This window comes from Arvicanthis niloticus, chromosome 30 (assembly GCF_011762505.2).
Source record: "Arvicanthis niloticus isolate mArvNil1 chromosome 30, mArvNil1.pat.X, whole genome shotgun sequence".
Lineage (NCBI taxonomy): Eukaryota > Metazoa > Chordata > Mammalia > Rodentia > Muridae > Arvicanthis > Arvicanthis niloticus.
Window position 1 is genome coordinate 15,685,878 of NC_133438.1, and position 18,806 is coordinate 15,704,683.

The 18,806-nt window shown below is 37.9% G+C and overlaps 1 protein-coding gene and 1 long non-coding RNA gene across 12 annotated transcripts in view; one reads left to right on the forward strand and one right to left on the reverse strand.

Moving 5' to 3' along the window:
- Positions 1–18,806, reverse strand: part of Ptprk (protein tyrosine phosphatase receptor type K) — a 501,415-nt gene that overhangs the window by 80,179 nt on the left and 402,430 nt on the right. For all 11 annotated transcript variants that reach the window (XM_076927962.1, XM_076927965.1, XM_076927961.1 and 8 more), the window contains exons 12-13: positions 13,625–13,898; positions 10,085–10,121 (exon numbers count right to left, since the gene is read on the reverse strand). In XM_076927962.1, the coding sequence (XP_076784077.1) occupies positions 10,085–10,121; positions 13,625–13,898 (311 nt within the window). The remainder of the gene's footprint in view (positions 1–10,084; positions 10,122–13,624; positions 13,899–18,806) is intronic.
- LOC143440983 (uncharacterized) lies at positions 12,192–17,768 on the forward strand. Its single transcript, XR_013108253.1, has 2 exons — positions 12,192–12,316; positions 13,528–17,768. It is a non-coding gene; the product is annotated as an uncharacterized LOC143440983 (long non-coding RNA).

Here is an 18,806-nt window from a genome sequence, read left to right on the forward strand (position 1 = left end):
CTTTCCATTTTAAATAAAAAGTATACAATGTAGAGAACTTTGGCAGAGGTAAGAAAAATGCTGGTGCCTAATGAGTTGTCTGTGTAAATTGTGTCAAAGCCTGTATTTTTATTAAAATTATTTTTTTCTGACTCGACTTCACTTAAATATGCTTTCGGTTTCCCCAGACTAAACTCTAATATTAGTAATGTTAATGTACTTTACTGTAGCTTTCTTCTCTGAATTAATGAATAATGAAGCCTCAAATCAGATTGATTTCTGAAGAGAAGAGAGCAGCCAATGCCTAGGAAGAGGATTGTGTGTTTCTTCTCTGCAGGAGGAAAGAGTGTGACACCAACAGCACTCAGCTCCGGCAGCCAGGAAGGTGCTTAGGCATGCCGAAAGCTGACAACTGAGCTCTTCCGGGACAAGCCTTCAGAAGAGTTGATGGTTTTTTCAGAGCTAAGCTACCTTAAAGACAAAAGCCAGCTGTACTCAAGTCCAGAGTTTTTCTTCTTTCTTTTCTAAAAAAATTATTTTTATATGTATGGGTATTTTGCCTGCATGTATGTCCATGCACTGCATGTTGCATGGCGTGTGCACCTGCTGCTCTTGGAGGCCAGGCGAGGGCATTGGAAGCTCTAGTGCTGGAGTTACAGACATTGGGAGCTGCCATATTGGTCCTGGGAGCTGAAACTCTATTGCTTAGCCATCTCTCCAGCCCTCTGTGGAGACTTTTTCAGGGGCTGAGCCAAACTATGGCAGGTTACTACCATTAAAATCTGCAAGGTGATATCAAAGTAATAGTTAAAATACTATAAGAATTTTAGAAGCTGAGGCTCACAAAGGGTATTTTTGTCCTCAATTTCACCTCTGTTGCTAAAGCATCCTTTGCTGTTAAGTCTTATAAGAGACTTCATTTCATCTTGTGTTGGTTTTGGGTGAATGTCTGCCACCTGAAATAGCATTTTTTTATCCATCATGATCCTCACAGCAAAGGGCACCAGTGAAGACCTGACAACAATTTAGACAAAATTAAGATTATAGAAAAAATGTTTTTTGAGAAGTTATCTTTAATCTCATAATGGGGAGATTGAAAAAATACAGGAAAAATGTAAAGAAAGCAAATATAATCTTAATGGTTGTAATAAAATAATGTAATATTGTAATAAAAAATAATGTAATGTAATAAAATATTGATCTCTTCTCCTAATGTGGTGATGTATGTCTAAAACTGTTATCTCGCTTTCCTAGCTTTTTGTAGAGAACTATTCAGCATTGTGATTCTTATCAATACTTGTTTCCTTTAGATTAAGGATGACTATATGTAAATGAATATACAGGTCTATGAACAATGATATGGGAAAATTAAAATAACATAATACCCTATATATAAATGAAAGATTAAAATAAAAATTCAATTGAAATGAGTGTCCTATTACTGCAATGTGAATTAAACATACTTCAAGAAAAGTACTTTTAACAATCAAACTGATACCCACTAAAACCATTTCTCCCAGCAAAACAGTTATTCACAGTATAAATCATAACACCATGGCATAAGATTCTTAGCTGCTAATGCTGAGAGTGGGAGGAAACCTTTTCTTTTCCAGGGAACAGCACCCTAACTAGTTATTCAGTACTAGATGGTCAGTCCCAAAATGGTACACACAAGTAACATTATACGGACAGAGCAGGCTGTATTTAGGAACATTTAAGTATATGCTTACACATTTGTACATGCCATAACAATTAATAAAAAAAAAAAAAGGAAAGGCCATGGATTTGAGTGAGAGCAAGGAGAGGCTGTGGAAAGTTTTTGTGAGGATAGAGAAATACTGTGACTATATTCTTAAAAAAAGCAAAGCCCTAAGAATCTTAGATGCTAACATATAAATGCTTGTGTGTGTACACTGAATTAGAATGCTAGATTTTATATTTAAAAAGCAATAGCAAACCAATTTTGATGTAAAGTCACACCGTCCTGTAGAGACCTAAGCCTGAGGCTATTAGGCATTCTGGGTACAAAAAGCGTCCATCACAGTGCACAAGAAAGACAAATGGAGAACTCCAGTTTCACTGGACACAATCTCTGCTCCACTGCATCTCCCAAAGAAGACCAGGTTGCTTTCATTAGCTAAGGAAAGTATGTAGAGACCAACATCTGGATACTAGGTGTCCTTACTGTAATTAAGGTCGTACTGTAACCATTCATTCTCTGTGAACTAAAGTTACAGAATAAACAAACTGATAATTTCATCCACCTTTACTCCTATCTTCTCTTCCCTTCCCTCTTTCCCCTCCCTGTCTTTGCTGTCATCTCCTCATCTACGTTAAGCAACAGAGGACTGGCAACATATAGGATGAGCCCTTATGGAACGAGAAGAACAAGTATACAGAGGATAAGGTGATAACAGAAAGGAGGGGGAGAGGAGAGAGGAGAAGGGGGGTGAAGAGAGGGGAGATGAGAGAGAAGAGAGGGAAGCTATGAATACCAAGGATACTTCCCAGTCTGTCTCAGCTTCTCAAGCTATGATCAGTTCAAGGATCACTTTCAATATCTAATGAAAGTTCCATTCCCAGAACTCATGGAAAGGTGGAAGGAGAAAAACAACCCCAAGCTGTCCTCTGACATTCAGACATGCCCCTTTACACATGCACACACACACAGGCACTCACACATGCACACATGTGAACAGTAACAACAACAACAATAATAGTAAATTCTTAAACTAACAAATTTAATTATCTTTAGATGCAATTGAAGTTGACAAAAGAAAAATGAAATCTGCCATTCAAGTCCATACCCCCCCGCAGCACTCCAGGAATCCCACCCCACAAATGATGAAGACACACTGGTTTTACCTGTCGAGTGTAAATATGGCTTACTTTACATAATGAGTGGAGCACTGATATCTGATTCCATCCAATCATTTATATGGCATTACCAAGAATTTATAATGTCTTTCTCTTAGTTCCCTATCCCCATGGGCTTTGAGAACCCATATCAAGATCCACCCTCATGGACCTTCCTCCCCCATGTAGACATTCATCTTTCCGTGTTAGGGCCAATTCCTCCTTCCTTAGGTCATTCGTGTCAGCTTCTCAGCCCTAGCCACCTGCTTATACATGGGCACGTGCACTGTCCCTCCCTCAGCCTCAAGTCACTCTACTTAAGTAAGGACAATAAAAACATGATTGTTCTCTACCAAGTCATACTCAAGGTCTCCAAAGTCAATGACAGTGACGTGATATGCATGCCTTTCACTGCTTACTGCATTTCAAAATAACCAGTAGATTTTTTTTACAGAGCAAGGTGATTTGAACTGCAGGTCTTTGTATCCTTATATTTAGTCCTGACATGAATTTAGCAAGGTGAGTATGAGACTTTCATTTCCTTTTCCTCCAGAGAGCTTTCTGTTCATCTTAAGCACGAGGTAAGGGACCCGTACACACACTTGAGGAGATTCCTTTTGCTCCAAAACCCTACCTGCTCTTTAATTTCTCAAGTTTTCAGATATTATCAGTACATACCAAATCCTGATGAAAATTCAGCAAAAAAAGGTCCAAGGTAAGGTGTTTCTGGAGTAATCCTATCAAATATTCTTCCTAAACTTTAAAAATCATCTGTTCAATTCAAAATACCATTTATAATCTAGTTTTATTGCTTAGTTTAATTTTTTTCTGTTGATTTATTTTCTTGTGTTTGAAATAGGTTCTTGAACAGCTCTATTTATCTATTCAGGTAAGAGAATAAAAGGCAAAGCTGTACAGATAAGTATAAAGTGACAGTGAGCAGCCTATGTATAAACAATGGAAAAACCTAATTGCTTGATAATTCTATAAGGAGTAACCAGTAATAAGTGGCGGTGTAAGCAGGAATTTGTTCTACAGGCAAAAGCCAAATGGATACTGTGTCTTAGTCAGTGCTAAAGAGAATTTTCAGGAGATCCTTTTTAGAAGGTTTGAAAAAGCCAGGCGAGCCAATGTTCTGTGGCTGAAGCGGACTGTGAGGAGACAAAGGCCATCTATGACTATCTTGTATCAGGACTTTCTATCTAACCGGGGTCATAAAGTCTTCACTCAGCATTCTCTGAGTGAACACAGTGCCAACTAGATTCATTCCAGTTACTTTTCATGTGTTAAGTTGTTATGTCTTTGAGTTTGTATATAACATTTGTGATTCTCTTTTATTTCTTCAAACACGGAAAAAGCAAAAAGAACAATTTCTTGGGGCCACTGATTAAATTTTTTACTATAATATTTACCTACGACGCTATAAATATTTGTCTTCTGCCCACAGGTACACGTGGTTTTCACCCATCCCCAAAGACCGAGACTATCAGAACAAACAAACACACAAACAACAACAAACCCAACAATCCCACAACCAACTGAAATGCAGAGAACAAGAGAGTGTACGGTGCTTAGTCCCAGCTGATACATCTACGGCATAATTCAATACCTATGGCTCAGGTATCACTGTGGAAGACAGGGTTGAAGCTTCCAAGAGCCAACAGAACATGTTTGTAAAAATTAGGTTGTAGCTTCTAGAAATGCTCCAAAGGCTACATCCGTGAAGTCTCACCAAGGCTGCTGAAATATGACTTGAACAATGACACTAATGGACACATTAACGTGGAAGTGAGAAAGGATTTCAACCCTATGCAACAAACCAGGGGATGCTGAGACTGGAAGAAATGACCTTCCTCTGCAAAGAGCCTCAGAAAGGCTTATCCCAATCTAATACCAAAAGCCCTGAGATCATTCATATAAATACAGGTACTGCTACAAGGACTGAGCAGGTTGTATTTATGTAGTGTGTGTGTGTGTGTCTGTGTGTGTGTGTGTGTGTGTGTGTGTGTGTGTGTAACAATAATTATAAAGAAAAGACATGAATTGAAGGTGTATGAAAGGGGCAAGAGAAAGAAAAAGGGGAAAGTGATGTAGTTATATTACCATTTTAAAAATAAAAAACATTATTAAATATTATTAAAAGATTTTTTTGTGTGTTTTAGTTTTCACGTCAGATGTATTATCTTCATTTATCAATCTATTTATATGTATTATCATTGTCTATTTATTATTTATTATATATACTCTTACTGTTTTTAGTAGATACATTATATATTCATAAATTGTTGTTCTGCTTGTTGCTGTAAATTTATTGATTTTTTTTGTTGTTGTTTTGAGAGAGTCTCAGTAGCCCATGTTGGCCTGATATGAACTAAATAGGCCTTGAAGTTATGGTGATCTTTCTAGTTCTGTTTTCCAAATATTGGAATTATGGCTCCATACCACCACATCAAGCTAAGCTATTGAATATTTCAAATTATTAATTATATGTTAACTAAACTGAATGATTTATTTTAATATTAAAAGAGGAAATTTACTGAAAGCAAGTCAAAATAGCAACTGTATCCTAATTTATTATATTTCTGTGTTTGTGAATAGAGAAACCCTTAGTTTCATAAAGAATAATAAGAACAGCGTTCCTTACATTTATGTTAATGTTCTGACACTATACATGTTAAATGGTAATTAACATTACAAGAGAGATTATCAAGAATATGAATCAAGTCAAGCAGGTTATCTGAACTGAGGAATCTGACTGCATCCATTGTTAAAAGCTAGACTCCACTAATCTTTACTTTCAGAATGGCCTCTGATTACTTAAGTTCAATTTGAAAAAGTTACAACCAATTAGTCTATGTCACTGGCCCTTTCTCATTTTCCTATTTAATTAGTGTTTAAATACATTTATGGCACAAGAATGAACCTCTCTAAAGGATCTTTCTCCTCTCCAACCCCACTAATTTATATAAAGACAAAAATACTGGCAGCAAAAGTATATGTAAGTTTGTGTCTGTCCTATAGTTACTAGCAATGGCTATGACAGCTTTCATGCATCCACTGTCTCGGCAGACTTTGTCATGAACGTGAACTATCTCATTTAAGGAAGTGCTGGTGGCAGGTCAAAGTCACCTCATGAAACAAGTTAACACCAAAGTGAAGATGCTGGTGTTCTCTCTAAGCATCCATGGCAAGAATATGCAGCTAGAATTAAACGTTGATCACCAAGAACTCTCAGTCACACTCTGCCTGCCTGTATCTGATCAGGCAGTGGACCATGCAAACAGCATTCTCTCTAAGAGTAATGCAAATGTATATCTGAGGTGTAACTAGTGTAGCGCTAGAAAGAGAGCAAAGAAGACCCTTTCAAGTTCAGGGTCTTTCTTCTTCCATCAGCAACACATTTTTTGGGAGGAAGGGCATGGAAAGTCTGCTGAAAAAGAAACAATTTACGTCATATTTATGTGATTTAATAAAAAAAACATTAAATGAAGAATATTTCTGGGATACAGTGGATATTGGAGAAACTGACTCTAAGAAGAGAAAAATCACCAATACCCCTTGTTAACTTTTAGCTTGTGTTTTGTAATTAATATGTAATTAGTTATGTTCAGCTGCAGCTAATATTTTAATACATACAAATTGAGTCAGAGAGGTTCACACCAGCAAAAGATACTCTTGTGCTGCTAAGTCACAATGATTTATACAATGTTTAATAGAATTTTAATCTTTTACCACAATGGCTACATAGAGTATCAAAGTTCTGAGGTATTTCCTTTAGAGTTTCTGCTTGACTGCATCAAACCATTTAATTCTTGTTAAAACATTAGACTACTGCCTTCATCCTGGGAGCCAACAAAGTTATAGAACATAGTCAGGAATCGTGCTGACAAAGTTGAAGCATTTTAGCTAAACTGTCTTCTTACTTACATATACAAGTAGATATTTGAATGAAGAGATCATATAATATCACTTATTCCAGTCAAAACTCATTTAAAGAAAACTTACAATAGACGTAATATGTATTAGTTTACAAACTATTTCTTGTTAACTATAGACTCACACAGAACCCCAGCTTCCCAGCTTTCGAGTTTTTTGATTTTTAAACTAGAATGTGACATATAAATGTCAAGAAACAAAAACAACCCTAGCTACATAGGCAACTTGTCACATACACATGCTCTGACACTTTTCAGAATTGCAGGCAGTGCTGTAACCAGTTTGATTAAATATTAAAGAAGAAACATGTACCTCAGATTTAAATTCAATTACCAATTCAACAAATATTTGTTGTGTATAATAAGACGTTCATCTTGTACTTGTTCTTGGAATATACTGATATATGAGACTATTGAGTCACAGAATTAAACTTGATTAAGTATTTAAGTTAAAAAAACACAAGCAAATCCATATCATCTAACAGTATTCAACTATGAAAGGACACCAAAAACTAGAATATCTTAAAGCAGATACATGTGGACTTGCAGAGACTCCTACTCTGCTCAGCAGTTGACTTATATATGAAGGACATTAGGGAAGCAGGAACCACCTTCTTAGTACTTGTAGCTGAGGATGTAGAGATAAAGACAGGGGGAGGGTGTGAAGAATGGAGAGGTGGAACACAGGATGCCCCCATAGGAATACCACATAGATTACCATGGAGTCTTTTCTAACTTCTGGTCAGCCCAGCCATCCCTGGCTTGGTTGTCCTTTTGTTGACACTATTTGAGAAGTGAAATGATTTTGTTTCCCTGAGCATCTGGTTCAGTCTCCCTGGACTGGCACTGTGATATTCTAGATTTAAAACACTAATGGAAACCACAGAGGCTTTTGCATGAGCCTCTAAAGAAGTCTGTTAGATAGAATAAGGATGTAATCTATAACTGAGATATGAAGATAGTGGGTAACATATGTACTATCTACAAAATTCGAGGGCTCATTCAAAGAGCATTGTGTGTATAACAACCTCTTTATCTGTAGCAGATATGTTCCAAGAGCCCCAATAGATAACTAAAATCACAGAGAATATTAGAGTTTGCAAATACTACTTCTTCTACATGTATATACCTACGATAAAGTATAATATAAATTAGTACAATGTATGATGAATTATAATAAATAAAGTACAACAATTATAGAAATATAATTTCTGTAACATGTGTGTAAATATAGTACTGTAACAGCTGTCAGCATAAATACATTTGCGTTTTGAAGCCATTATTAAATAAACTAGGGGTTCATGAATACAAGCATAGCAACACAGCAACATGTGATCTGGTACCAAGGTGGTTTGTAAGTTATTTGACAGGAGCATAGTGTATTCACCTTAAATGCTGTGGACATAGGGGTGACTCGGGTCCTGGGCAAAGTGAAGCAAGACATATCACAGATAACTTAAAATAAGGAAAGGAAAACCCCAAATGAGGACAGAATATTCTATGTTCCCTAAATCTTCAAAAAACAAAAAAGAGACAAGCACTTAATCAAGACCTAACTGACATAGTCTATGGCCAGAGTCTTCACACTGAGTGTGTTAGTCTGTCTTCTCCAGGATGAGCTCACGAGAACAAGCAAAATGACCACAAACAGAAGAAGCCTTGTTAGCCACCCTCCAGGCTTCTTGCTAATGTTCTGTGTCACATGCTAAGATCAAGTCCCACCATCTATAAACCTGCCTGGAGCATAGATACCGGATAACATTTGTCATTATGGTTTTATTGTTATCCAAGAGAGGACAGTGAATGCCAGACAGTTCATGCAAAAGCAAGAAAAGGAGAAGAAAATTTGACATGTTCCAAGTACTTCAGTTCTTTTTTCTTTTCTTTTTTTTTCTTGTTAGAGAAATACAGAATTCTCCTATCTAAAGAACTGATGGTCTGATCTGAGTACCTTTTACAGTCTTAGGATCATCTTTAAATCTGAAAAACCAGAGGTGATATATATAACTTAATGCCTTCCATGTCTAACCTCCAGAAGCCCGATTTACGAGCCAATTCTTAAAATAAATGAACTGTTTGCCCATTAGATGTTTCTGCATATATTTTTCTTTTCACTAGAGTTGCTTAATTATTTTTTAACTATCATGAGGAATCTTAGTATGTGACTGAAATAAGTAGGTTTTTTTTTCTTCCATCTGTGAAGTTTCTTTATTAGCCCCATGAGTCAAGGAGAAACTCTTTATTGCCTGCACAAATCAAGAGAAAAACAAATGCTAATTGAGCAGATTGATGGGTAGATGTAGAGCGGGATGAAAGGAAAGAAGCCAACATAAACAGAATATGGTTACTCATTGTTACCCCAGTGAATCAGCTTCACTCACAAATGTGCATCAGAAACTAACTATGGCAACAGAGATCCCAGAGGACCATCCCTCTATGGAGGCGCAAGCAGGCCTGCAGACGGCTCTTCCACCACTGGTAGAACAGACAAAGCAGTGGACTCTCCCTTGGACCAATCAATTTTTAAATGAAGGGTAATACACAGAGGTATAGGAAACTTCTCTCCATGCTAAATGCCAAATGCCCATTCAAAGCTGACTATATATATATCTATTTTCTAATCAAACCAGCTAAGTCACGGCAGGCGGGGTCAGCAGGCAGTGTTCCCGTTGCTAGCCTTCCCAAACACAATTTCCCAGCACTAGTTACATGGAAATGAAAAATGAAAATATGATGAAGTTGTGGGACTGTTTTCCCATACTAGCACCGACATACTGGAGAATTAGCTTTGTTCCTTTTACGTCAGAACCAAATTCTAATGAAGTGTTTGCCTGACTGTGGAGACGCATCGTAGCTAAACATGTTTGATCTGTCTATCGCACGAAGTAACAGAGGTTTTGAAGTAAGTGACTTGTATTTTGAGCTGCTTTGGAGTGGTTTTTCTTGATAGGCTGATGGGTAGCATTCAACTTCTCAGGCACTAAGTACAGGGATAAGCCCTTCTAAGGTTTCTAAATCCATCTTATTATCATAACAAGGTTCCTGTAGTTTAGCAGGATGTAGAACTCCATTTTGTTTTAAAGACACCCAAGTGAGCCAGAAAAAGTGTCTGGGGTTTATCTGGACCCAGTACAAATACCCTGTAATAGAAACACTGCGTGTAATTGGCCTGAAACGGAACAAAACTCTGATTTCAGAGAGGAATAGTGAATGGAATTTTAAAAAGGAAACAAAACAAAAATAAGCAATGGAGCAAGCAAGCAAACAAACAAACAAACCTAAAACAAATGGAAACAAAAAGGTAAGTCTCTTACCTTTTGTAGCAATTCGTACACACTGGGTTTTAGTTTCCTGGTAGAGTGAAATCAAAAGAAAAGGATCAATATAATAGACAATGGTTATTCATAAACTATTACTATAACTATTATGAAGATACACAAGAGTTTAAACAATATGTCTGTAGAATTATAAAGATAAAGGAATTTCTTTCCCAATATATAGTCTGAGATAGCATTTTAAAAACGAAAATAAAAACATTAAGAAAGTTTCGAGTAACTTTTTATCCGTTTCACTTTGTAATAAAGCAAGCGTAGGTATGGCAGAGAAGAGTTGTATGGCCTTTGATTTGCATTTTTTTTTTGTTGCCTCTTAAGCTATTAGAAAGAAATACGTATCTGCAGAGCTAATATAAATCAGAAGCAAATACTAATTTTATTTTCACCCGATAGCTACAGACGTTGAATAAATCTGAACATTATATACTTTCACATGGATCTAGTCATGACTGAAGAGCTAAACGATCGTTGTCAGGAAGATTCTCAAGACATTGCATGGCAGTTTAAATGTAATTTATCTGTTCTTTCTTTCCTTTGAATTTAGCTGTCAGCCACAAGATCAAGATGCTTTTCAACACAGGTTGGGTTTTTTTTGTTGTTGTTTTGTTTTTTGTTTTTCTCCTATCTTTATTACCAAGGTAGCTAGAAAAAATAGAAACGCAAAGCAGAAGCAGCAAAAAATTATTATTGTTGTGTGGTAGAAAAGATACATGGCTTTAAAGCAGTCTTAGGCTCTGGTCTCCCTCTTAGACACATACTTCAGCTATTTTCTATATGCTGCCTTTGCCTTCTCTCTTCCTCCCTCCCTCTCTCCCTCCCTCCCTCCCTCCCTCCCTTCCTCCCTTCCTTCCTTCCTTCCTTCCTTTCCTCCTTCCTTCCTGGCAATGTCTTGATAAACATTGCTCCTCCATGAGTTTTCCCTTGGTCTCCCTAGATAGAACTGAGATAGCATTATAGGTATCCAGCCCCCACAACTCTGTTTATCTCCGAATATTCAATAGGTAAAAAGAGACATCAAAGTCAGTGAGTGTATCCAGTTTTATAATACCATTGTAATCCAAACTGCTAGTGTGCCCTACAGACACTTTTGGTATGTGCTTCAAACCCTACAGGACAAAGGATTATAATAGAATATATATTTCTGTGGCCACTACCACCTGGGCTGTTGCTTTGGTGACACTGGACATAATAGCTTATGAAAAGAACAGGTATATCATAGCGAGACAGAAATCAGCACATCGACTCTGCCTTGGGGTATGGACAGACTTTTGTCCACAGGATAGTAATAAATTGCTTTTATGTAATCCTGGATCTGTCTCATGTTCTCCCCATCCTGTCCTTCTTCTCCTGTTAGCCAGGTTTCACATATCAGGAGCAAGATATTTATTCTAAAAAAAAGAGAGGCTGTCTTCAAGAAGCACTTTATAAGTCTATCTTCAGTGGTTTTATATGTTGATAAATAATAAAGAAAAATACACACAATTCCTTCTCAAGCATTTACTTTGAAAGTATGTAAACTGAAGAACTGAGAAAAGAATAGGTCCTTCTGTTTCTTTCCTGGGTCCAACCTACAGAGTAGGCTGCAAGAGATTTTCATGCTCCTGTGTAGATCCTCAGGGATTCTCATTTCTTGAAAGCAGTCCCAGTTGACTCTCTGTAGGCATTACCAGCCTCTGCTGATGTGAGGCTCATCCATGTTAAACTGTTTGTCAGCATATGAAATGTATTGCAGAAACTCTAAAACCAGTGGTTCTCAACCTTCTTGATGCTGTGACCTTTTCCTACAGTTCCTCATGCCATGGCCACCCCCAGCCATAAATTTATTTTTGTTGCTACTTCATAACCGTGATTTTGCTACTGTTATGAATCTTAAGGGAAACATCTGTGTTTTATACTGATCTTACGTGATGCCATGTGAAAGGGTCCTTTGATAAATTTTACCAGGTCTCTGTTTTGAACAGCCTAATTAGACAATTACTTTTAAAATGTGTGTGTGTGTGTGTGTGTGTGTGTGTGTGTACACAAGGTGGGTTGTTAATCTTGAATGCCGTTTTGATGGAATTTGTTACCATGGTAACAAGCCTCTGGGGATGTGTGTGCGGTATTATCTATAAATTCATTGAAGCAACACCAGAAGTCTTTGCTCTCTACTTTCTCAATGAAGACTACTCTTTCTGCCATCTTCTACTCCATAGATGGAACTCTCAACTGGTAACCAAACAAACCCTTTGTCTCTTAAATTGCTTTTTGCCAGTATTTTGTCATAGCAAGTGGTGTGGATGGTAAAGAATTAAGTTCTATAGAGGAAAAATGAGAAGAGTAGAGCATCTTCAACTATGGGCAGCTTCGGCATGTTGAACTACGTATTTAAAGGGTGTCTGGCATTTTTCCTTGCCATATACTCTACACTGGCCTCAATGGTAGGCAGAAAATTACAGCTCACAAACAAAAGCAATACTCACATTCTCGTGGCTCTTGTAGAAATATACATTGGTTGTCTTCCAATTAAACTATTCTAAGAGCTAACATGACTCATACAATTGGTTGTCACATACTTTACATCATCTCCCAGGTGTCACCTTAGGGACTCAGTTATATAAGAGCAACAATTTCCCAGATAGCTCCAAGTCCGTCAAAATGCCAGTGTTCATCTCGATTTAAAATTGTTCAACTTTCTCTCCTCAACATGTTTATTTATTTTATTTTTTTTTACCCTACTGCCTTATCTAAAATAGAAATAAATAAATAAAAGCAAAATAAGTCTTAGGAAAGAAAGTCTTTCAAAGGGAAACAGCATGAGAGGAAAAGGCTAGGTTGTTTCTCTCCACGTGTCCTGCTGGGTTTTCCTCTTCAATATTCGTTTGGGATCAGCGGCAGTGTTGAAAAACAACTGTGTCCAAAATGGAAAAGGGAGGGGCAGCCAGGGCCAGGGCCAGCCAACTTCAGTAATGGCTCAGCACCCAGCCTTCACAGGCAGCTTTCTGTTTAGGTTCTGTCAGCTGGACCACAGGTGTCCCGTTACTTTGTAATCAGAGGACTCTTACTTGTTATTTATTATTTGGCTTGAACCCTCTGAAAAGCTTATAAGTCTTTATTAGCCCAGTGTGGAATGTGTATTCTGTTTACCCTGAAGTAAATTTAATCTTTTGAAGTGGCCACTACTGAGCTAGTAAAGCAGAACAATGCAGGGAATTTACTGAGGGTGGAGTCCCCGGCTGCAGCACACCCACCTTTGCAAATCACTTTGCTCACAGTTGCACTGTGGGCATTCCTGAAGAAAGAGTCAGCTGCACTAGTTACTAGGAAACAGGGATCCTGTGAAACGCCTCTGGCTCAGCCTCGGTCCTTCAGTCAACTTGCAAGAGCTGGCAACAGAAGCGACACTACGCATCCATTTTCTTTCCCTTTGTTTTCTTTTTCAGTTTTCCTTGACAAACGCCACTGAGTGTTTACAAAATATAGCCACAGTTTTACTTAAGATCAAGGGGGAAAAAAAATCAGATCTGGGAGGAATCTCACCTTCTCCACACTGCTCATGGCTTGGAAATAGATGTTGTATCCTTTGCGGGGTGCCAGGGGAGGGTTCCAAAAGCCTTTATAGGTGCGGTTGTCGCCCACGGTGAAGGGAGCAGGCTCGGGAAGATTCCCAGGAGGAAGTTCTGCAGCAAAGTAATAGGGTGCGCCCCCACTCAGGGCGTTCTGGTATGTAACTGGTACCTGGTAGCATTCCATGGCCCCTGCTTCACGCTTGGTCCGATGTGGATGCAGCTGCTCCACCACAATTTGATAAGCACTTAGGGGAAAAGAAAGAAATGCTTGCACTTATTATCTGACATATTAAGATGTTTGGGGAAAAGAATACGGGATTCAGAGTGAGTAGGCGGCGGCTTTCCAATACAAGTAATCAGCATTCAGCCCCTTTCGCATAAAATGGTTTCTCACAAGTTCTGCTGCCTTCAACTCTGAGCTTATCAAGGAACTAAGTAAGAAAAATCACTGTAAAGTGGTTCACATTTTCAAAGGTTGAAAACTAAGCCTCTCTAATAAGGACCCTGGCATTAACTAGAGTCATATCATAGATTAAGTTCTTTGTCTCAGATTTTTAAATGGAAAAAGTTAACATTTTCTCTCGTGAAATTACATCCGGGAAGGCCCAGCTCCAAGGCCCGCCAGAATGATGGCCTCCAGGAGGCTTTGGAAGCTGCTGTCTGCAGTTGTCACATGCTTGGACACTCGAGGAGCTGACAAGTTTCTCCACCTCCTGACCTCCCCTGCATCTCCACTGCCTCACAGCTATGCAGATCCAAAGCACAAGTGACATGCGACAGGGCGGGCACAGATGGACACAAATCTGTCCCCACAACAGAAATAGACTGGCTCCTTCTTCTGGGCTTGTTAATAATAAAATGCTACAAATTGAAGAGACAGATGGCACTTGGCCTATTAAAACTCCAACCTGAATTTCGAATCTTTTTCTTAAATACCTTAGAACTTTTCTATGATAGCTGATAGGTTATAGGGTAAATGAAACCCTAAAAATTTGAAATAAAGATTTCTATGATTACTTATTTGTAAAGTTCTCAAATTTGTATATCAATAATATCTTTCCTTTCTGGAAAATGTCTCAAGTAAAAAAAAATTCTAGGTAAAGAATATCTATAAAATTTGCCGTTATTACTAATATATTTTCCATAATTTTCATGTACAAATAATTGATATAACTTAGAATTGCTGAAAACTGAAGGAAGTTCATTGTGGCTTTTTAAATTCAGCGTGAATAAGCTGTGGGTGGGGGCTCTATGTAAAAGCTTGAGACTTTTAGACAAATATGCTTCATCTAGGCCAGTTCATGACTCCCACAGGGGGTCATATATCAGATACCCTGCATGTCCGATGTTTTTATTATGATTAATAACAGTAGAAAATGTACAGTTATGAAGTAGCAACGGAAATATTTCATGCTTGAAGGGGGTTACCACAGCATGACAACTGTGTTAAAGGCCCCAGCATCAGGAAGGCTGTGAACCACTGTTCTAAACTATGATCTAGGCCTTCTGGAGGGAGAGGACAGCCAGTATTCAATAGGTCTGTAGTATGGGGGAAGACGGAAGACAGTGGTTTTGTTAAGGGCTTTCCAGAGACCAAGACAGGAAATTCGCATCTAGGAGCATGAAAGTAATTCAGGGTCTACAGTAAAATTCCGATTTAAATATAAGCCATTATACTTACAAGCAAGAGACCCCACAGCCTCAAAGAAAGGATTACATTTAATTTACAAATACAGTTTTACTTTCCTCCTTAAGACTGAAGTTTCTGTTTGTTTTCCCATTAAAATACTGCTAACACATCAAAAGGCTGCTACCTATTTCTTTCTCTTTAGAAAAAGGACATAGATAATATTAATGGTAGAACCTGAGATTTGAGCCGATAACCAAAGCAGATGTCTGTTATTGCAGACTGTAGACACTGTACCTCTGCCAAGTTGGGTCACCATGCTTGAAGAAAAGCTACTGACAAGATACCTGCTCTCTGCCTCAAACAGGGGACAGGCATTTGTCCATTTTAAATTTAGGAACTAGCAAGCAGAACCCTGTAGACACGAAGAAGGAAAGAGCTTAGTTGCTATGTGCCAAGCTAGGCAGACCTAGCCCTTATTTTATTTTGAATTTATTATCCATAATTATATGTTATATACTTCTATGCGCTGTGTATGCACCCACACACAAATTAATAGATGTATTACGCTCTCCAGAAATATTTAAGCTTATGCACCCACTCCAACAAACAGTAATGGCGATTATCTATCTTAGCTAATAATGTAATCTCTAAAATAACAAAGTTCTTAATTATCCCATACATCTCAAAAAAAATCTAATGTACGCTAACTCTCAACTCGTTCCATTAATTTGACATATTTAACATTCCACTTTCATGTTTTTCCGTTTCAATTAATTTCAGGAACTATGCAACCCAGCCTGAGGCTCTCCAGATTTATGTGGAGCGAGCAAACTGTTACTGGGGGAGAGAAGGAAGAAAGGCAGAGAAGAGAAGAGAGAAGGAAGAAGGAAGAGAGAAGAAAGGCAGGTTCATCCCTCACTTTAGAACCTTGAGTCTGGGTCCATCTGAGATAAAAATCAACAGGCTGGACCAAGATAAAGATTTCACATATTTCATGGAAGGAGAAAGTTTACAGTAGGGATGACCCTATCAGGTATATAAAATAATTAAATTTCCCACTTAGATATATGAATATTTTGTTAACATGGGCTTTAATTTTAATAAATCTCCCATTTACTAATAAAGATTTATCTATGAAATGAAGCACACCTTTGTTACTACTACTGAGAAACCGAGGCAGAGAGATTTGAGTTCTTATTGAGGTTTACATGTGCCTTACAGTCTTTCTTCCTACTTGTGCTATGACCAAATGTCCAGGACCCCATTCAAAGTTCACATGTGAAATCTTTTCAACCATATGATGTGGTCTTTGGAAATGGAGGTCCACAGAAAGCAATCTGGCTTAGATGAGCAGTCTCAACAAGGCTTGAATTGACCATCTTGGGTTTTCCCAGCCTTTGGAGCTATGAAAATTAAATGTATGTGTTTGAGCCCCTCAGATTTTCTTACGACAGCATAAGGTGGATTGTGTACATACTTTTTCTTCAGAAAGCTTCCCTCCAAGAATATTGTCTAGATCATTATTTGTACAATGACTGAAATAAGGCGGGAAGAGAGGAGGCAGGCAGACCTCATTCATCTCCCATTCACACACGCTCTGTCACACCAGAAGAAGCATCTTCACTGCATTAAACTCGGTTCTGGGCCTGAGTATTTTTCATACTTACCCCATAAGCCAACACAGGAGCTATTTAATTTTATATTCAAATATGGTTTCAAATGGGACAATGGATACTTGACTAGGCAATTGTAGTATGAGCAAATCACTTTTGTCTTTTCTGGAGGTGTCTTTATTTGGAATATACCCAAATATATTGATTTTTTTGGTCTCACGTAAAAAGATCTCTAATCTTTCATAAGTTCTCAACATGTTTGAATAATGAAGATTTGCTTAATGAGTATTCTTGCTAGGAATTTACTTCTGTTCATTTCTCTGCTTACTTTATTCACCAACAAAACATTGGGCAGTTCCACACAGGCATAGAGGATACTGCAATGAAAAAGGACACTTGCTCCTCAACTTTCTATTAACTTTTCCATTTTTGAAATTACCAGAATTCTACTTTGTTAAAATGCTTTGTAGTCCTCAAAAGTATGTAGCCCTCATATGTATAATATAGATGTACAATATGTGAAAATATAATTATGTATAACATATAATATGTAATACATAAATATGTATAATATATTTTATTATATAAAATATATTTTAAGCATTTTGTATATAATATGTAAGTATATCATATATATATTTCATATGAAATCAAAATACTACCACCTTTAAGACCCCTCCACTTTCAACCTGTGACTTTCCCGGGTTGGTGTCTAAAAGAAAGCAACTGAGAAGCGCATTTCTCTGTCACCTCAACTCAGCTTCACACATCTTTTCCCTACTTACAGTTAAACCAACCTCAAGTTTATTTCATTATTTGTCTTCTATGACATCACTGGAAATATCTTTCTGGAATAAAAAATGTTGGGTTTATACCTGTCTGTGGTTTTCCTGCCAACAAATTAGAACACTCCAAAGTGTCTTTGTAAGCAATGACACTGGCTGAAATCGGCATAGCACTTTACTGTCAGTAATGGAACCTAACCCTTGGTCAGTTCCCTGAGGTTAAGACCCCTGTGCAACTATTTCTCCTTATCCTAGGCACACCCAGAAGGCCTAGGGCTTATCTGTTTTGAATTGACTATAACGCAGTGAACTTAAAAAGTGACTGCATGCAGTAAAAAAGGGCTATTGAAACAAGTAAGCATCATCACAGCGAGAAATACAAAAGATGCTCATACAGAACTCCAAGCAACTTCGGAGAAAGGAGACATTTTCCCTCATTGTTCAGTACGAGAAAGTGTGGCTCAAACACATATCCCAGGTTTTAAAATTAAAAATGCCGCCCCTGGGCCATCAAGTCTCTACAAGATTAGGCAGCCCTCTTCCTCTGGAAGCCTTCCACAAGGCAGCACTCTGCTACATGTGCTGGATCTCAGACAAGTCCATGTATAATCTTTGGTTGATGGCTCAGTCTCTGGGAGCAACAAAGGGTCAAGGTTAGTTGATACTTTGGGTCTTCTTATGGGGTTGCCATCCTCTTCAGCTCCTTCAGCCCTCCCCCTCTAACTCTTCCGTTGGGGTCCCTGACCTCAGTCCAATGCTTGGCTGTGAGTATCTGCATCTGTCTCAGTCAGTTGTTGGTAGAGTCTCTCAGAGAACAGTCATGCAACCCACCTACAAAACTTTTGACTCAAAATTGCTCCTGTTTAAACAAAATATAGGGACAAAAATGGAGCAGAGATTGAAGGAAAGGTCAACTAGTGACCAGCTCAACTTGGGATCCATCCCATGGGTGGGAAACCATCCCTGACACTATTACTGATACCATATTGTACATGCTTTTGTTTCTTAAGGTGTTTAAATTATCAAACAGAATTTAACTCTAGTTAAGTTTAAAACATTAGAAGACCTTGGGACTCTAGTAATTCAAAATATTCCATAGTCTTTAAATATGTTTATTCATTGTCG